The sequence below is a fragment of the Pelophylax lessonae genome, assembly GCF_965119305.1.
Source record: "Pelophylax lessonae genome assembly, chromosome: 10".
Taxonomy (NCBI): Eukaryota; Metazoa; Chordata; class Amphibia; order Anura; family Ranidae; genus Pelophylax; species Pelophylax lessonae.
In genome coordinates, this window is record NC_138777.1 from 170,094,486 (window position 1) to 170,116,246 (window position 21,761).

At 45.8% G+C, this 21,761-nt stretch overlaps 1 protein-coding gene across 2 annotated transcripts in view; it reads right to left on the reverse strand.

Moving 5' to 3' along the window:
* ESRRA (estrogen related receptor alpha) overlaps positions 1–21,761 on the reverse strand; it is a 38,317-nt gene that overhangs the window by 9,933 nt on the left and 6,623 nt on the right. For both annotated transcript variants that reach the window (XM_082269773.1, XM_082269772.1), the window contains 2 exons: positions 15,433–15,750; positions 11,485–11,601 (listed from right to left, as the gene is read on the reverse strand). In XM_082269773.1, coding sequence (XP_082125899.1) covers positions 11,485–11,601; positions 15,433–15,736 — 421 coding nt within the window. In that variant the 5' untranslated portion in view covers positions 15,737–15,750. The remainder of the gene's footprint in view (positions 1–11,484; positions 11,602–15,432; positions 15,751–21,761) is intronic.

Below are 21,761 nucleotides of genomic sequence, written 5' to 3' on the forward strand. Positions count from 1 at the left end.
GGCGCATGCGCTCTGAAGGAACGGTCGCTGGTGCCGTGACTGTCGGCTCCCGCGCGACGTCACCGCGGCTCTGGCCAATCAGATGGCCGGATGCCGCGATCCCGGAAGACGGGCAACTGGACATGTCGTCCGTCATACAGGTGAGCGGGGGCACGGCGAGGGCTCGTTCTAAGGTAAGTATTTCATAATGAGCTAGTATGCGATGCATACTAGCTCATTATGTGTTTGTCTTTCAGGTTGTAAAAAAAAAGTAATATGGGTTTACAACCTCTTTAAGCTGGTTCCTATTTTAAGGTGGTTTCTTTCTGTTGCAGTGCCCTATGGGCCACCCTTGCATGCGGAGACTAGAGTTGTGTCTCCCTACACTGTGTATTAATAGAAACACAGAGCCATGTAGCCTAGGTTGGCAAGGCACTCTCCGGTTCTTACCTCCGATGTCACAAACCCGGTCCGGGCTCTGAAAAGATCCCCACCATATGGTCAGGATCCACCCAGCTGCCTGGACCGGCAGCCGGCTCAGCCTTTTAGCGAGTTGCTGAAAGCCTAAACCAGCTGCCCCCGCCACAGCCTGGCTCCTCCAGCGATCACTGGAGGAGCGGGACCGACCAGAGAGCCAGAGACTGACAGTCACCCCTTATTCTGGTCAATGGAATCAATTAATGCTCAAACACTTGACACACCAAAACTCGCGTGCAATACATGGCTTTAGACGTCTTATTTAATTAAGCAGCTTTTCTCCTGTCAGGAGTTCTGGCATTCAGAGAAGAAAAGCAAACGCTAAGTGTGTGCTTTTGCACAAGCAGACTCTGCTGTCTGTTGATTCTGTTTTTTTTTAATGATAAAGTCTTCCTAACTGAAAACAGAATCTATGCCGTCTCAACTAATTTAGAATACCCGCAATGCCTGTGATAAAAAAGGAAATGATGGCACTTTTATTTTAGGCAAAAAGAGAGAATATGCCATTTGGTAATGCTGGCATTTTCCTTCTAGGTTTATGTGAGGTAATCTTAGTGATTGGTTGTCTTTTAAACAGGAAAAACTAGAAGTAAAAAGATGACACATATTCAGGGAAGTATGAATCTGAATATTTACAAGGGACTACCGTATAGAGTCAGCTCTTATGTCACAGAGATCTTAGTGCAGTGAGTGCATTTCACCACTTGGTGGTGCAGTTTTGGCTCAGAAGGTGTTTGTGCGGGCCTGGAGTACTCAGTATTGATCTCTATGCGGAGCAAGCTGTAATACAGCAGCTTGTGGTGGGAGCCAAGTTTTATCCAACAAGTACAAGATCTTTTTCTGATGTCAGAAGCATAAAAACATCTGTGATCATACCAGAAACAGACCCTCGCATTCAGATGTCAGGCCAGAAACAAAAACCAACCTTTCAATATGCTTCTTCGCTGTAAAGTGCTGGATAATAAAATAATCAATGTGGCAAAATCTATTAGAATTAAAGTTGTAATTTTTACAGGTCCCCAATTGTTTACAATAGAGAAAAAAATGCACAATTTATGCAAGTTCAGTGTTTACCAGCATACAGCTACCATATAGTCATTCAGCCGTGTCTCCCGTGCACAGAAATACTCCAGACATTTACGTTATATGACTTAATGTGCCCAAGTGCATGAGGCCTTAAAAGGTATATCTATGGCCAAGCCAGTGTTTACTGCTGTGGCTCCTCTCAAGAGATTACTACTATTCATCCTGGTAATTACTGTCAATAGAAGGAAGATCTTCCAATGGTTACGTTTGTTTCAGGGACAGCTCTAAGGCTTTGTACATAAAGGCTTCCACTCATAAAATCAGTGTGTACAGCAAATGTTTACAAAGCAGATACAAAGCTTTCACCAAGCTTCAAGCAACATTTTTATTAGGGATTGACCAATATCGGATTTTCGTTCCTGATATTTTGGCCATTGAATATCGGTATTGGCCAATATGTTTGTACATTTTAAAAAAAATTATTTTTACACTTGACAGTTACTCTTGTGGAGGGATCTGGGGGTCTAAAAGGACCCCAATCCCCTCCTCTGCACTTAAAAGCATTCAAAACAGCCAAATTTGGCTGTTTTGAATGCTGTCATTTTTTTTAAATCTGGCGCCGAATACCCCGAAGTGATGTCACTTCCAGGTTTTTACATGGAGACCTGATCAGAGCTGAATGCGGCTTTGATTGGGTCTTCTCTTCGGCGGCCGTGCAGGTAGAATGCCTGGGTCTCCCGGTGGGACGGGAGACCCGGGCGAGCCGCGGAAGGGAAAGTCCCCCCCCCCCCGCTCCTTGTAATGACAGCTGAGCAGCTTCTCAGCCGCATCGGTTGTCATTACAAGACAGCCGACCATCGGCTATGGATGCCGGTACCAGGGTGATGCCTCTAGCTGCAGGCATCACCCTGGTAAAAGCACTTTCCCAAAATATCGGTAACCTCCGGGGGCTGATTCCGATATATCGGGGAAAGTGCAGATCGGCCATCGATATATCGGCTTGCTGATTAATCGGTCGATCCCTAATTTTTATAAGCCTTTACATCACCATGCAGCTATAGTTTGATGAGGTTCAACACGGATCATGATAGAATTGCTGACTGTCGCAGGTAAGTATAAGCATCTTCCTTTCAAAAAGGTAGCTAGAATAGGGCTTAGATGGGGGGTGGGAGCAGGTTTAATGGGCAAGTTCACCTTTCTCTCCATGTGACACCCATGTTAAAGGTGTAACAGGCAGCATGTGAGCATACATGACCCCAGAAATCAACTTACATTTGCACTCTTACCAGAATCCTAGGGTGCACCTTCTATCTCATATCTGTTTTTAAAATTTCTGCAAGAACAGAAAAATAACTATTGATGTGCCAGAATTATAGAGTGCTTCTACCTTTCTTTCTCCATGACAACTAGGGATGCACCGATCCGACTTTTTTGGTCCCGATCCCGATCTTTTGCTTTGTGAAATTGCCGATCCCGAGTCCGATCCGGAAGTACTGTTTTTTGAGCTTATAACAAAATAATACTTCCGGATCGGTATCGGTAGATACCTTATAACAATTGTGCATTCAAAATCTAAAATGTCATGGGTTTAGTCTTTAAGAGGTTAAACTTCCCTCCTTCGGCAGACTGAACGAAAAGATACATTGTAATCATTGTGTTTACTTAACTGGGAGAGTTGAAAGGCATTTGCAGGAGGCTCTTTTTTTTCTTTGAAAGCTGTTCTCTGCTCCCTCACAAGGTATAAAGAGCAAAACCGGATCGGCCGTGGATCTGTTAATTTTACCGATCCAGCTATTTTGCCCGTATCGGGGCCGATATCTGATCCGAATATCGGATCGGTGCATCCCTAATGACAACCCAGTGTATTTTCAGATTCAACCTCCTAAGCATGTGTTATCAGCCATGCCTTCCTTTTTTCTGATAGATTTCAAAGAGTACAGACCTCTTTCTCGTCTTCATAACCCCATCCTTGTGCACAAGAAGTTATCAGTTCACAAGATTTTTTGCATATTATAAAGCAGTTATAACAAAACACTTAATGCTTGTTTAAAATGACAGCCAGCACTCCCATAATTACCCTTATCTGTAAAGCATGTGTCAAGGTAAAAACGGAATTTTTGTAAAATCTTACCTGTAAAATTCCTTTCTCTGAGTCCTCCGACAGTCGCCGCCTCTTCATATTCGTCACATATGGGTATTAGACTTTGCTCCGAAGGAGTAGCTAGGCAACAGAATATGTTAACAATAAAGCTTTTAACATATCCCACCCTCAAGGGGTGGTCCCCTCAGTCAATACCCTCCTACTTCCTGCAACCATATCTCAGTTTTAGTGGAATAGCAGTAGAGTATACAACCAAACCCCAAAAGAGGGGCGGGGGCGGCGACTGTCGGAGGACTCAGAGAAAGGAATTTTACAGGTAAGATTTTACAAAAATTCCGTTTTCTCTTACGTCCTCCGACAGTCGCCGCCTCTTCATATTCGTCACATATGGGGACGTCCCAAAGCAGTGCAAACATGAGGGGTGGGAAACGCATCCGCGCCGAAAGGCAACGCAGTCTCCGCATCAAAGAAAGGAACCTTACCAAAGGAAGGAAACCAGCTGGGCAACAGCAAAAAAACAAGTGCTCAACAGGAGCAACAACCCAGGAAAAGACAAAAAACCAGGGGATACAAAAAACTTATCCCAACAGCCAGGAGTCCCCAACAAGGGACCCTAGGGAACAGCCGCACTAAGAACCTTGCGGCCAAAGGAAGCATCCGCCGATGCCTGAACATCTACTTTGTAGAATTTTGTGAAAGTGTGCACGGTCGACCAAGTCGCCGCCTTACACACCTGGGCTACAGAAGCCCCATGACGACAGGCCCAAGACGTACTCAGAGATCTAGTAGTGCGCCTTCACAGGCACAGGGGGAACCTTCCCCTGCAAAGCATAGGCCTGTTCAATGGTCTGCCTGATCCATTTGGCGATGGTAGAGGCCGAAGCCGCCATGCCCTTCCGAGGACCCTCTGGAAGAACAAACAAGGAGTCCGTCTTTCGAAAAGACTCAGTCGATTTAAGGTAAACCCTTATCGCCCGAACAACATCCAGAGAATGCAATCTCACCTCCTTTTCGCGCACAACGAAGGCAAGACAATATCCTCATTAAGATGGAATTCCGAAACTCGTTTCGGAAGAAACAAAGGATTAGGTCGCAAGACCACCTTATCCAAATGAATAACCAGGTACGGAGACTTGCAGGACAAAGCCGCCAGCTCCGACACTCTGCGAGCCGAAGTGATCGCCACCAAAAAGGCGACCTTTTTGGACAACATAGACAACGAGATCTCCCTGATCTGTTCAAAAGGAGCACGTTGTAACACAGATAGAACGAGATTCAAGTCCCAAGGGGGCAGAGGATCCCGCCTAGGGGGGACCAGATGCCGCACACCCTGAACAAAGGTGCCAACCAAGGAGTTGGAAGCCACGGGACGTTGAAACAGAACGGCCAGCGCAGACACCTGACCCTTTATCGTAGCCAGCGCCAAACGCTGATCAACACCCGTTTGAAGGAAAGACAGCACACGGGAAACCGAGTACGTGCGGGGTGAAAACCCCCTGGACTCACACCAGGCAAAATAGGCCTTCCAAGTACGGTAATAAACCTTCCCGGAGGAAGACTTCCTCGCGTTGATTAAAGTATGAACGACCTCTGGAGAGAGACCCCTCTCCTTCAGGACCTCGGTCTCAACAGCCAGGCCGTCAAAGCCAGCGACTGTAAAGCAGGATGGTATATCGGTCCTTGAGACAGTAGATCGTCTCGAAGAGGCAGACGCCACGGGGCGTCGACCGCCAGATTCACGAGGTCTGCGTACCAGGACCGGCGAGGCCAGTCCGGTGCCACAAGAATCACCGTGCTGCGTTCCGAGTGTAACCTGCGAAGGAACCTGGACAGCAACTGAATCGGTGGAAACGCGTACATCAGCCTGTACTGATGCCACGGGGCCACTAACGCGTCCGACGCGTCTGCCCGAGGGTCGCGCGTCCTTGCCACGAACCTCTTCACCTTGTTGTTGAGACGAGACGCGAACAGGTCCACATCTGGAAGACCCCACTTCGCGCACAACATCTGGAAGACAGCCGGGTGGAGAGACCATTCCCCCTGATCCAGGGTCTGGCGACTCAGATAGTCCGCCTGCCAGTTCTCCACCCCCGGAATGTGAACCGCCGTTATCGCCGGGACATGAGTCTCGGCCCAAGACAGAATGTCGGCCACTTCTCGAGCCGCTCGGGCACTCCTGGTGCCCCCTTGGTGGTTGATGTAGGCCACCGCCGTGGCATTGTCCGTCTGCACCCGAACCGGGCAGCCCTGCAGCCGGTCCGTCCAGCGATGAAGACAGAGACTTATCGCACGCAATTCCAGAATGTTGATCGGAAGGGAAGACTCCCCCTCCGACCAAGTCCCCTGGGCGGACAGAACACCCAGAACTCCACCCCAGCCCGACAGGCTGGCATCCGTGGTGATTACCGTCCACGAGATCGGACGAAACGACTTGCCCCCGGACACCAACGGGGACTGGAGCCACCACAGAAGGTTTCCTCTGGTGCGATGACTCAACGAGATTTGAAGATCCAGAGATTGAGGTCGCCCGTCCCACCTGGACAGGATCTCCGCTTGGAGACCCCGCGTGTGAAACTGGGCGAATGGAATCGCCTCGAAGGCCGAGACCATCAATCCCAGACATCTCATACACGTCCGCAGAGACGAGTGCGGAACGTCCCCGAGGGACCTGACTTCCTCCTGGAGAGTCCTGAGCTTGTCTTCCGGCAGGAAGACCTTCGCCTGCACCGAGTCCAGAATCATTCCCAGATAGGGAAGACGAACAGACGGACTCAGTGTCGACTTTGGAAAATTTATCGTCCAACCAAACTCCTGCAGAGTTTGCATCGTGACAGACAGGTCCTTCTCCAGACCCTGGCTGGTCGCAGACCGAACCAGAATGTCGTCCAGATAGCCCAGGACAGAAACGCCCTGGGCCCTCAATAATGCCAGAACCGGTGCAAGCACCTTGGTGAAGACCCGCGGAGCCGAGGCGAGACCAAAGGGCAACGCCACGAACTGGTAGTGATCCTCCGCAATGGCAAATCGAAGGTATCTCTGGTGACCCTCGAAAATGGGGATGTGAAGATACGCATCCTTCAAATCGATGGAGGCCATGAATTCCCCCGGAACCAGGGCAGCCACCACCGACCGCAGGGATTCCATGCGGAACTTGCGAACCCGCACAGAGCGGTTCAGAGCCTTCAAGTCCAGAATTGGACGAACCTTGCCCTCCTTTCTGGGCACGGTGAACAGATTGGAATAAAACCCCCGAAACCTGTCCCGATGAGGCACCGGAACCACCACTCCCTGAGCCCTCAGGTCCCGCACCGCCAGGTGCAGGTCCCGCAAGCGCTCTGGAGACAGCTGAAGATTTGAGGGAAAAAATCTGCTCTCCGGCCGAGAGAGAAACTCGATCTTGTAACCAGATCGAACGATTTCCTGAACCCATCTGTCCCGCACACGGGCCAACCAGGGCTGAAGAAAACCGAGCAAGCGTCCCCCCACCCCAAAACTGGGTGAGGGCGCCCCTTCAGGCCGAACTGTTATGGGCTGCAGATCCGGATTGGCCGGACTTCTGTTTACCAGACCAGGGCTTCTTCTGAGAGCCTTGACCTTTAAACGGTTTGCCCTTGTAGTGCGGCCGAAAGGCACGAAAGGACCCCTGAGGGGGCCGAAAATTAGCATGCTTCTTCCCAGAAGCCCCCTTAGCCTTGGGGAAATGGGGCAAGAGAGTGCTCTTACCCCCGGTGATCCCCTTAATCAACACATCCAGGGACTCCCCAAAAAGGCGAGACCCATCATAAGGTAGATTGGCTAAGGTCTTACGTGAAGATTGGTCCACCGACCAACATTTTAACCAAACCAGGCGGCGAGACAACACCGCCACGCTGTGCACACGTGCAGCCAACGGAACCAGGTCCAGGTCCGCATCACACAGATACATGACACCCTGGTGGATTTGATCCACCATATCCAGGGTCGCCGGCGAGGCCGAGTCGGCCACTAGGACGCGCCTAAGCATCTGCGTCCAACTTGCGATCGCCTGGGCCGCCATGAGAGAAGCAAACAGAGCCTTAAGCATAGAACCCGTAACAGAATAAGTATGACGGGCAAGAGACTCCAGTCTCCTATCCGTGGCATCACGGAACACAGGGGAATCCTCTGCAGGAATCGCAGTGGCTTTGTTCAAAACCGCAATTGCGTGATCCACTGGGGGAGGCACACACCACCTTTCATCAGTGGAAGGCGAAAAAGGATAACGCAGCTTGAATCTACTTGGTACCGCAAAAGGTTTGCGCAGATTGCGTCATTGATCCTTAACAGCGCGCTGAAAATCATCATTGCAGGGAAAAACCTGCGGCGTCCTGCGTTTTCTCTGCGTCCCATAAGCCGCCAAGGCAGCGGGGGGACACACTTCGTCCTGCAAACGCAGCGTTTGCTTAATGGAAGCAATCAACTCATCCATGATTGCAAGCTCTTCAGGCGAGCCAGGGGGAGAATTATCAACCCCCTCAACTTCAGCCTCCACCTCAGACCCCACTAGATCAAGAGAGGAGCGGGACCCCGATAAGGAGGCCCCCGCCATAACAGCCCCATCACCTTCACCCTCAGAATCAGAGGAAAGAGCAACTCTGGGCCTTTTAGTAGATTGAGCAGCCACCAGCATCTGCACCTGAGCAGCAAGGCCAGCCACAATAGTGGCTAAATCCCCCCCTGGGGGGGAAACAGCGGTCCCCTGGCTTTCCACCAAAGCTGTAGGAAATTTGCCCTCCTGAGAATCCATTGCCCCTGTAATGCCAGACAACAAAGGGTTAACTGCCCCTTTTAAGCAAGCGCAGCCCACCGCACCACACTCAAGCACAATAAGACCCCCACAGGGAATATGCAAACTGAACACAGGCAATGGATAGCAAGAAACAGAAGGATAAAACCTGAGGAGACCCTCGCCGCTGCTGCTGCCTCGATCGGTGTTCCTGGAAAGAGGAAGTGATGCTGCCAGGGCGCTCTATGTAAGCCTATGGAGGCTACAAGAAAATGGCCGCCATGCATGTAAAACATGCGGCCGGAGCGAGTGTAGGCAAAATGGCGTCGTTTGGCGCCGAAACCGCCGCTCCACAGTGCATTAAAACACACATTACATTCCAAAATCAGAATACATGTCAGATCGCCGCAGCGATCGCTCTATATGCCCAAACATGCCAAAAAAACATGCCCCACAGCACACAGCTTCTCACACTGACCAGTCTGACACACACAGTGTCATACAGCTCCCCCCCCCCCCCTTGCAGCCCACAGCATGCAGCCGAGAGATAGGGAGACAAGCAGTGTGAATAGAGGCAGGTTACACAGTCCCAGACTGACACCCCCCCCAGACAGACAGGTCCCCACATAAATACACTTACCTCACATGGCGTGGGGGACCCGCACAGGCGAACAAACCGCTGCACATGAGGCAGGGAGAGTCGCATTCAAGACGCACACAATGGGGGTTAAGAAACCGCACAGCGTCCAGTGAGGTAGCCACCTCACCAATCATCCCTGCACCGAACAGGGATGGGTCGTTCACTGTGCCAGGAGCGTTACCTGGCTGAACGCTCGATGGCAGACTGGGAAGCCACTGACCCACGACCTGCGACCAGGGGGATCAGCCCGAGACCCAGTCCGCATGATCCTCTTCATCCGAAGAACTAACTAACGCTGACAAAATAACAGCTAAGTAAAGGTAGAGAGAAAACTCAAACAAAATTTTAAAAAGAAGAAAGAGTCTGGGACAGAAAGTCCCAGCACAGAGAGAGCCAGCCACTCCTGACAAGCTAGACATTAAAACTGAGATATGGTTGCAGGAAGTAGGAGGGTATTGACTGAGGGGACCACCCCTTGAGGGTGGGATATGTTAAAAGCTTTATTGTTAACATATTCTGTTGCCTAGCTACTCCTTCGGAGCAAAGTCTAATACCCATATGTGACGAATATGAAGAGGCGGCGACTGTCGGAGGACGTAAGAGAAACATATTTTTCTCATCTCTGCAATGCACACACATTTCCTTATGCTTTAGCCCCTTACAGCTTACCTGTATGTACATTGAACGTGTACCATTTACCTGTATGTACATTGAACGTGTACCATTTACCTGTATGTACATTGAACGTGTACCGTTTAGAAGATATTCTTTACTTCTGCAGCCAGTGATGCCACCAGTGCATGCGCAGATCGCTTTGAAATGACGGCATACTGAGTATGCCGTCAATCCAGAACCCTATGCCACGACCGCGACTCCCGTGCGCATGCGCTGGAGTTGACACTGTGTTTTATACCTTGTTATAACAAAGGGGCTGACAGTAATGGTACTCACTGACTTTACAACCACTTTAACAATGCATTTTCTCTTCATACACGCCAAAATTCATATGTCCCTTGCTTTCGATGGATTTCCTTCTATTTACAGTTGTGTCTTTGGGGCAGGAAATGAAAGGAAATCTCACTAACAGGACAAAGCAACTAAAAATACAGAGCCCTATGCCACAACTGTGACTCCCGTGTGCGGGAGTGACGTCATTGTGGCCCAGCCATTCAAACCACTGGAGCCGGTGAACCCAGAGGGAAAACTGGGTAAGGATGGAAGCCCCGTCAGCAGTGACAGGGCGTTGTGGGAGGGTTTATTTTAAGGCAAGTCTTTCATAATGTGCTAGCATGTGGTGCATATACTAGTACATTATGCCATTACTTTGCAGGAGGACTTTTTTTTTGGTAGACTTAAAGAGGCTTTAACCAAAAAGGAAAAAAAAAAAAAAGAAGATCCTGTTTCTTTAAAGCATGTTAAACAGCATAGTGCTTGTGCTGTGTAATTTGTCCCTTTCTATGCTGTAAAATACCTGGTTGATCCTGCCTGTTCCTGTATCACCTATGTGAGCTGACCACAGTAATCATGGCTGCTGATCCATGATACCATGGTCAGTTTACATGCCTCCGTCATCCCTCTGTGTCAGAGTCTATCCTCTATCCCTCCCTGCCTGTCAGTTCCTAGTGTGTGAGCGATCTCCAAACCCACTCCTCCCCTCATGCCGCCATTTTGTGTGGCAGTAGTCAATGAGTACCATAACTGCCAGCTCCTCTATTACAATAAAGGTATAATACACAGTGCCCATGTTTTTTTTTTTTTTTAATTATGCTGCTACCTTATTTCAGAGCGCCAGTGTGCGATTACATGACCTCCTGCCGCTCTCCTCCCCCGATCTAAGGACTTCAGCGGGAGGGGTGAGCAGCCAACACAGTAGTCCCATGACTTCCCGGCTGATGTCAGAGGGGAATCTTAACCCCTCCCACTCTAGTCCTTAGATCGGGGGAGGAAAGTGGCAGGACGTCATGTGACTGCACAGCAGTACTCTAAAACAGTGGTCCTCAACCCTGGCCTACAGGGCCCACTAACAGGCCAGATTTTAGGTATTACCTTGGGGAGATGCAGACTAGAGTACTGCAATCACTGAGCAGCAAATTATATCACCTGGGATGCATTTCAGTTATCTTGCAAATCTGGCCTGTTAGTGGGCCCTGTAGGCCAGGGTTGAGGACCACTGCTCTAAAATACGGTATTTAGCAGCATAATTTAAAAAAAAAAAAAAAAAAAAAATTACACTGTGTATTATACCTTATAACAAAGGAAATGACAGTAATGGTACTCACTGACTTTACAACCACTTTAACAATTCACTTTTTCTTCATACATGCCAAAGCTCATATGTCCCTCACTTTTGAGAGATTTCCTTATATTTACAGTTGTGTGTTTGGGACAGGAAATTAAAGGAAATCTCAGGACAAAGCAAATAAAAATGCATGGGATTAAAACCATATCTTATTCTGTACCCAAAATGAAGACCATTTCCCATGAACCCAGATGCCAACTTGAAAATGATAAACTCACCTTCCTTAAGCATGCCCACACGAAGGCACTTGGTAAAACGACAAGCCTGGCATGCCTTCCGCCTTCGCTTAGTAATTTCACACTCATTAGTGGCTGGACAACTGTATTCAATATTTCCTATGAAGGACATAGCAAAGAAATATTAGTATACCCCCAAATAAATCAGTCGGATACTGCAACAGATTGTAGGCTAGCTCAGCTTTGGAAACCCTTTTTAAACAGAAGTAGTCTTTTTAAGTAGTAAAAAACTGTAATTGCCAGCAGCTTATTTCCTCTTTCTTTGTTGTCCTACAATTTTATTATAAGGCTTCAATATAGTGACCAATTAGGACCCTAAATGCTGCCAATCTGTATGTAGGGGGAAAAAAAAAAAATCAACACAGCGCAACAACTTCCATATAATGTTATGTTCTTCCAGTAGATCAAGTAGACTCAGCTAAACACTGCCGAGAGCGCCCAGTGGTGGAAAAACCGTGAAATAAAAAACATTCAACTAGACCAATTTTTTGCCCATGCAGGGTAATGCCACAGGTTTTCTTATTTTCCATCCTCCCAACCAGCACACTCACCTTTCTTTGGTCTCCCCCCACTGTTCCATTGGGCTGCTGCAAGTGAAAGATAAGTCCCTGTGTAAGCTGAAAGTCGTGATTTTATGCTTACAAAGCGCTGAAGACTGTCTTCCTGCTCTAATGTGACAGTGATGGGTTCCTTAGCAGCCAATAACTAAGAACCAGGACTGTCATGTGAATGGAAGAGGAGCGAGTCACATGCTACCCATGCCTGAAAGTACAGGGTATTAGTCCACACTCCTATAGATTAGCTGGGGCATGAAGAAAAGTAAGTATAACTGGGGAAGGTGGCAGTTGAGTGAATGTGTTACTCTGTCCTGCATGAGTAAAGAAGAGGGTCACTTTAGGACTTAATTCAAACAAACAAATTTCCATACACCTATGTGTCCTGACATGTGCTGCAACTTACACTCAGCAAAGCAATAGGAAGACAGATGTCCATTTAAGCAGATATAACGTCCCAAAACACAAGGGTGTTCTGACAGATGCTGAAGAAAAAAAAACCTGACATCTGTCACAGTACAGTTCATATATTAGAGACCTACTTGCTCACACTGAGGAGCACTGTGTTTACACATCTTTAGTTCTGGATAATGTGGAAAGAATCGGAACCCATCAGATTGTACTACTATTCGGGTCTCTATTACAGAGATTTCCCTTCATTTACTAAACAGTTTAACCAGAAAAAAAAAGGAGGAGAAATCTCACACCAGACCCTAGCACAGACTCTCTAAAGCTGCATTTACACAGGATGGAGTGCCACAAATGGCCACCGGTAAAGATACTGCACAAACCCAGAGGGAGGGATAGGCATATCCCTGTGATAACGTGTCTTGACATGAAACGCGTCGGAAGCCTACACGCTGGCTTCTGACCACCGTATCCCTGCTGTAGAACGGTGGTTTATTTAATGGGTCTCTCCAGTGCCTGATGGGATTATACACCAAAGGTTCCATGTACTAGGGATTGCTGCAAGTCCACCACTTCTTGGCTGAAGGGACGTCATTGCACCCTAAAGGGGTCTTTTCAGTGTCTGATGGGATTATATACAAAGGTCCATGTACTCAGGATATCTGGTGTGCATATATATATATATATATATATATATATATATATATATATATATATATATATATATATATATATATATATATAGTGGTGGAGGAGAATTCTCACTGATTGTTGCAGTCACTTGAGGTGGATTCACCATTTTTATGAACTTTTCTTCACCTTTTTTAGTATTTTTTTTTACTATATTCTGGAGTGTGTATAGACACCTACACAGCTTACTCTCTACCGCTACTTACAGACTACTATAGAGGATTGGATATTCACTTTTTCAGTTTGGTTTTGTATTATGGACACACCCAATTTTTTTTTGATGATCATTTTGCAGTTTATGATATGTCATTCATTTATTAGCACTGCACTTGTCTTTTGTTTCACGGTTTAGAAGGTATATAGAAGGTATATATTCACCATTGTGCTAGCGGCTTTTGTTTCATAGCGCTCGCTCTTTAATATTTTTTACAAACTTAGAGTCTTGCCAGCGGAGAAACATACCCTTATACATGCAAACAGCAGCACATTTACCTGTGCTAATCAATGGCAGGCTCTTTGCATGTAACCAACCGCTCATTCCATCCATTGCATGGGATTAGGGACTTTGACTGGCCCTAGATATACATAGGTTGCATCCAGGAACGGTATTTTTAGCTGTGCACACACTGGCTGCAGCTAATTTGCTAGTTTGTTTGCGCCCATAGCACACAGCGTATTGCTGCCCCTGAACGCAGCAGCCCAACTACCCCAGATTAGCCGCTTGAATCAGCTCTAACACAAACAACATCTATGAGAGGTGCATGGTCAGCTTTACATTGCTGTCTGTGTACCTGCCACAGATATCCCCTGTCTCATGACAGTAAATAAGAGTAAATCTCTTTAACGCTGCAGAGATAGCGGTAAGGGTTCTAATACTTTCCAACTCTAACAAGAAAAAAAATATCTGTACATAGACATCAGGTAGATATAAAGAGCACGTGCTCCCACATTTTAGTTTTAGTTCTGACAAAGCTTACACCATCAACTCCAGCACCAAAGCAGCTAAAGATGTGTAGGAAAAAAATAAAGCTTGCCAAAATCCTTGTCCTAAAGGGTAAATTCTTTTATTAACAAAACTGGATTTTTAATTGAATAAAATCAAACCGCGCTAACTCAATAATCTGTGAAAGCTGCCAGCACTTCAACCTGACATGAGTAGTGGTAAAAAAATCATAAATAAGTGCAGCGCTAAAAACTATACATGTGCAAAACCTATTATAGACATCAAGTGAATAAGGCGACACTCCGGTGACACTCCTATGAAAACAATGTCACAAACAAAAGAGAACAATCCTCAGTAATGCAAATAAGAGGAAACGAAGTCCATATTAATAATAAAGAGTCCCAAGTGAAAAGATGACTTCCAAACCAGGGATAAAATGTGGTGATAGTGATAGATTCCAACACCGACAGGATAATATGAATGCGCTCACCAGAAAGCATGGACCCAAGATTCCATATAGAATATGGGTCATTCAAAGCAGATTATGGTAGCAGGTCTCTTCATACAGCATACAATTGTCAGATGTTGATGCCAGGATCACCAGGATATTCAGCAAAGAGACACCCAGACTTCCAAATGGATGGTACATAAATGAAAATAACCAGATAGTGCAAACATAGTGTAAAGCCGCTTCAGCAATAATTTATTATTAATAAAAGAAAGGACTACACTTACAAAACATCTTTTAAGACAACGCATGTATTGAAGAGATGGCAGTATGAGGTTCCAGGAACCTCATACTGCCATCTCTTCAATACATGCGTTGTCTTACAAGATATTTTGTAAGTGTATTCCTTTCTTTTAATAAATTATTTCTGAAGCGGCTTTACACTATGTTTGCACTATCTGGTTATTTTCATTTATGTACCATCCGTTTGGAAGTCTGGGTGTCTCTTTGCTGAATATCCTGGTGATCCTGGCATCAACATCTGACAATTGTATGCTGTATGAAGAGACCTGCTACCATAATCTGCTTTGAATGACCCATATTCTATATGGAATCTTGGGTCCATGCTTTCTGGTGAGCGCATTCATATTATCCTGTCGGTGTTGGAATCTATCACTATCACCACATTTATCCCTTGTTTGGAAGTCATCTTTTCACTTGGGACTCTTTATTATTAATATGGACTTCGTTTCCTCTTATTTGCATTACGGAGGATTGTTCTCTTTTGTTTTTGACCTTTTTTTTTTTTATACGAGTGTCACCTTATTCACTTGATGAATAAAACTGGATTTTTACCTGAATGTTATTTAGGGAAACTAAAGTCTCACCTTGTATTGTACGTTTGAAGAAAGCTTTGCAAGCTTCACATGAAGCCACACCATAGTGGTATCCTGAGGCCACATCACCACACACAAGACACAGCCTCTTAGGGATAGAATTTAGAACATATTTTCCCCTCCCAGCAGTGTCTTCCGGTTCATCGTCAACACCTCGGCAACAACGAGGGCCCTGTGTATCGGGTCCATGACCGCTGCTGTCGCTGGAACCGCTGGGACTTCTACGGCCAATGCTCTCTGGGGTCCCTGGCTCTGCTTTAATACACAGGTCGGGACGTCTGTCACGAGAAGACATGATATAGAGGAGTTCTGAAAAAACAAAGAAAATATTAATGGAATAAAAATCTAAGCAATGGGCAACACCACCTCATACTCAGAGGAGCAATACTTCTACAGCTGGCTATATATGTCCCAGACAGAGACACAGACAGAAATACAAATGTTTTTATTTAGTAGAAATGGGGTAGGCTAGAACCCGTCAGGTTTTTATTTCTGTATGTGTCCCTGTTGCACATTTTCTCCTCACTTTTTGTCTGTTGAAACCATTGTCAGCAGGACAGGAAGTATGGGAAAATCTCTCTAATGGAGCCCAAAACAGCAGCAAAACCTAACAGGAACCCTTAGTCCTTCCTTATCCAAAAATATTTAAAACAAATAAATAAATGGCTGTTAGAGCCCATTCAGACAGGGGCGACACGACTTGTTGGGGCGACCTGTGAAGTTGCGGTGCACAGCGTGCACCGCGACCTCAGCGCGACATGCACGGACTTCATATAATTGAAGTCAATGCAAGTCGCCTCCAGGTCGTCCCAAAGTAGTACAGGACCCTTTTTCTAAGTCGGAGCGACTTGTGTCGCTCCTATTAGAACAGGTCCTGTGCTAATCAATGGCAGGCGACCGACCGTGACTTGTCAGGTGACCAAGTCGCCTGACAAGTCGCGCTAGTGTGAATGGACCCTAATACACTTTAAAAACTGCTACAACATTGTGTTCCAAGTTTTTTTTTTTTTTTTAATTCAGCCTCTATGCCCTTGTTCATATTGGAGCGATTTGACAGGTCGAATCGCATGACAAGTCGCAGCCTATTGCCAGCGATGGCACCATTCCAATCAGTGCAACGCCAACTTTGCGGCACCGCACAGATTTACAAAAGTAGTTCCTTTAGCATAAAGCTGCACAGATGTCTTTCAAGTAGCACCTGAAATCACAATGACCTGTTACTTTGACATCATGCTTCTTTATGTGAAGTAGCATGATTTCAAAGTAGCATCAATGTGAACCAGGGCTCTGTATTGGATGCTATGGGCAACACCTCCACTTTCCAATTCTACTAATATGCTTTTTTGTTGTTCAGCTCTTGTTGATTAGCCCTCATACTACCACTGATATGTGATACAGAAAAGGATCTGTACTGCCCACTGAAACTAGTTTTTTTTTTCAGCTCTGATTCATCCAGTCCAGGTTGGAGAGCAGAAATCTAAGTGTCTGCATTGGGAAGCACACATTCGGTCCCTTTCACACTGATGAGGTTCGGTTTGATGGCACCACAGGTGTAGCGCAGTGTACCCGCGGGTTTGTTACAGGTTAGCTGTGCTTTCCAGTTCCATTATGACATGCGGTTTTGGTGGGCTTAGAGCATGCAGGTGTTTTGGTTTGCTTTCAGAAAGCACACCAAAAACAAGGGGACATAAAAGAATAGGAGCAGCTAGCTCACACCTACCCAACAGGTACGTTGTGCTACACACCTGCGATGCAGTCAAACTGCACCCCATCAGTATGAAACAGGCCTTATTACATTTTTTCTATTCTTATAAAATACGCTCCATTATCACAAACTTTATTTTTAGCACATCAAACATGGAAGAGGAAAATTTTAAACATAGAAGTGCAGAGTCTGGATCTACGACCTCTAGCCAAGGGATCCTCAAACTACGGCCCTCCAGCTGTTGCGGAACTACACATCCCATGAGGCATTGTAAAACTCTGACATTCACAGATATGGCTAAGCATGATGGGAATTGTAGTTCCTGAACAACTGGTGGGCCATAGTTTGAAGACCCCTGTGCTCTAGCCCATGACTGCATACAAAAAAACTGAAACAAAAGCAATACTTTTTTTTTTTTTTTTTTTTTATTACAGTGCTGTCCATTTTTCGCAGCATTACATATTTATTATACAGTCACATCAGTCCCTGCCCTCAAGAAGCTTACAATCTAAGGTTCCTAACGCACACATATATATATATATATATATATATATATATATATATATATATATATATATATATATATATATATATACATATATATATACATACACACACACACACACACACACACACACACACACACACACACACACATATATATATATATATATATATATATATACACACATACATATACACACACACTAGGGCAAATTTAGACAGGAGCCAATTAACCTACAGGCATGTCCTTGGAGTGTGGGAGAAAACAGAGTACCCAGATGAAACCCATGCAAGCACAGGGAGAACATGCAAGCTCAAAGCAGGTAGTGCCTTGGTTGGAATTTGAACGGCCCTATTCCTGCTAGTCGGCAGCGCTAACCACTTAGCCACTGTGGTGCCCATAAATATTCAGAAAGATATTTATTTAAAAATGTATGCAGAGAGGAGCAAAGCAGAGGGAGCTCAACATTTAACGGGTAAATCATTGTGATGCCATTCCTTCTACTTTAAGGCTCCATTCACACGTGAGCTCAGTGGGAACACGCATTCCGGCTCACATTATGTTTTTGCATGTCTTTCAGGCATTAACGCACGTCGTGCCTTGGGCAGCCCATTCTCTTGAATGGACTGCCCTACGCACAACAGACATCTCAAAGTAGCCTTTTAGATCGAGGAGTGTTGGGCATTTTTTCAGTGCGTGTTTTGGTGTGTTTGTATCGCATTTTATCGCACAGCAAAACATGTGCCAGCTACCTGCGCTTGGGGTGCGTTACCAATTAATGGCACTGCAAGCTCGACCCACAATTACAGCGAGTTTGTGGTGTGTTTCTGAAACTCACATTTTCGTGTGTTTTGTTGCACATTTAGGAAACACAAAGATGTGAATGCAGCCTAGGAAAGAGAAAAAAAAAAAAAAAAAAAAACTTTCAATGAATTGCCTATGTTTATGAAATCATAAATACAGGCAAGTCATTGACATAGAAACAGAACAGCAAGGAAGATGAGTAGGAGAAGAAAGGCAATGAAGACAGTGACCTTTGCACTGAATAAGCCTATGCTTTAGTTAGACTGGTTTAGCAATAACCTCAAGGTATAAAGGACAACACAGTAGCACAGTTGTAGCAACATAACAACGTCTACCAAAACCGAAAAGCATCAGAGCCACTTTACCAGTTCTTGAAGTGTAACAAAATAACAGATGACAAGTGTAAGGGCTCTTTCACACGGGCGGTCCGATCAGATCCGCCTGTCAGTTTTTTAGGCGGATCTGATCGGATCCTCCATGCAGCTCTATGGGGCAGCGGGTGTCAGCGGAGACACCTCCGCTGACACCCGCTGCCATCCGCATCCGATCCTGTGCTTGAAATCTGGACGGATGGAAACCCTATTTTTCCATCCGTTCAGTAATCGGATCGGATCGGATGAGAGTGGACAAGCGGTCCGCTCTCCTCCGATCCCCCATAGAGGGCAGCGGGGGCTGAGACACCTCCCTCTCCGCTCTGCAAGCGGAGACGGAGCTGTCATCCGCCCGGCTCAGCGGGGATCGCAGATCGATCCCCGCTGAGCAACACGGATCCGCCTACGGAGCGGACCGTGTGAAAGAGCCCTTAGAAAAGAAGAAGAAGTTACATTTAAAACAGATTTTCACAAAAGAAACATCCCCCTAATTATTATACAGGATTTATATAGTGTCAACAGTTTGTGCAGCGATTTACAATTTTAGGGCAGACACTACAGTTACAATACAATTCAATACAGGAGGAATGAGAGGGCCCTGCTCCTTAGAGCTTACAATCTAAGTGGAAGTGATCAATTGAAAATACTGTACACACATAATGTAAAGGATACGTTCTCACTGGCCTCCTGCATTTAGGTTGTTTAAATGTCAGATAAAGTAAAATCAAACTTATACTTCCCAGATCAGGTTCTCCTGCATTTAGATGCTTTCAGAATATCTGATCTGACACTAGAGGCACAATATTCTGTTTTCTCTAAACTGAATGCACCTAACCTGGTAAACGCACAGCGTGAATGTTACCATTACAACTTATGCACATAGGCCTCCTATTCCTACAGATAGAACACTGATCATAGCAGCTCACTCACTGTATACCTCCTCTATTCACAAACCGTATTCTTTTCACTGAATACAAGGCTTTCTGTGATTGAAGAAGGGGTGGATTAATGCCACAATCTCCTTCCTTCAATCACAGAAAGCCTTGCATTCAGTGAAAAGAAATACAAGACTATAGAGGAGGTATATGAGGAGTGACCTGCTGTGATCAATGTACTTCCACCAGAACTATAAACCTCAGTACCAGACGTTGGCTATTTACAGTACTGAGGAGGAGCAGTTAAAGTAAACCTTATACCAAACCGAGCAGCAGCCAAACATGGGACAGAAATCCGTAAAGGAAATGTATTTTTACACATCAAAAGGTAAAAAATAGTTTTATTTATTGGAGGTCAGTTTTAACCCCTTCCTGTCCCTTTATGTCGGTCTTAACACTGGGAGGCAAGGCTGTGTCCCAATCCTGTTATTGGCTCCCACAGGTCATGTGATTAGGAGCCCATTTCACTTGTGCAAAAATCAAAAACAGGGACTGAGACCTGTTAGTAACAGCTTGGTCAGCGTGCTGGGAGCAAGCTTTCAGCACATAACCTTGGACCGCCATGGATACATACCTGCAGCAGTTCAGTTTACATGTGTTTAACCTGATAAAAACAAGCAAATTTCTTGTTTATGTAAATGCAGCTAGACTAAATACACCTAAACATTGCTGAATGTCTAGTGTGCATTCAGCCATAGAAAAGCATTCTATGCTTCCAGATTTATTTAGAAATGATCTCCAAATGCATCTGGACATGGGTATGTTTACATAAGTGAGCATGAAGCCTAAAAACCGTCAAATTAATTTAGAAATGCATACAAGGTTTCTCAATGCCAATCTGAATGAGGCCAAACTGTCTATGTGGTTTTATTAGGCTGGCCATAAATGGAGCAAATTTTATCCAGTCCCTGATAAACTGGTCAAAACTTGCTCCATGGGCGGCCCAAAAACTTATCATCCTTCGACTGAGAAACTGAGGGAGCTGGGCAGAAATCTGTCAGCTGACCAGCGCTGCATCCTATCAGATGAGAGGACTCTTCAGGTATTTTTTACAGCCGGTGGCAACTGCCAGAATACAATAGCAGCAGAAGATTCATTCATCTGAGCTGCTTGGTGCGTAGATGGAGGAATCTATTCATTTTTTGTTTAGCCCACAGGCTGAACAAAAAAACAAAACAAAAAATCATTAAGGCCCCCAAAAATGATCTGTGCTTCCTAATGCAAACAAACACTTGGGGTCCTTTCACACGGGCGATCCGATCCGCCTGTCAGTTTTTCAGGCGGACCTGATCGGATGCTCCATGCAGCCATTTGGAGCGGTGGATGTCAGCAGTGACATCTCTACTGACACTAGAGTTGCCACCTCATCCCTTTAAAACAGAACACAAATTAAACAGGTTCTGAGGTTAATTTAATGCAGAGAAGGCTCCAAGTGAGTTTAATTACCACCTTAATCAGCCACAGAACCTGTGTAACTAATATGTGTTCTGTTTTAAAGGGATGAGGTGGCAACCCTAACTGACACCCGCTGCTATCCGATCCGATCCTGTCCATAAAAACCGGACGGATGGAAACCCCATTTTCCATCTGTATGGAGGATCGGATAAGATCAGGCGAGAACAGATAGGCGTCCCGTTCTCATCTGATCTCCCCATAGAGGAGAGCGGGGCTCTGACAGCTCCGTTTCTGCACACAGAGCTGAGACAGAGCTGTCATCCGTTCTGCTCAGCAGGGATTGGCGGATCGATCCCCCGCTGAGCAGAACGGACTCTGTCGGGCGCACCGCCCGTGTGAAAGGAGCCTAATTGTGTGTATGGGCATGCTGGGCTCATATCGAAAATAAAGAGGTTACTAAAGTTACGAAAATTCTTGTACAACAGAATACAACTTTGGAAATTATGTAATGCGTTGTATTCTATTCTTTCCTTTCTGAGCATGCGCAGTCTTGGTCACTCTATTTTTTTCAGACAAATACTGTACAGACTAAGACCCCGTTCACA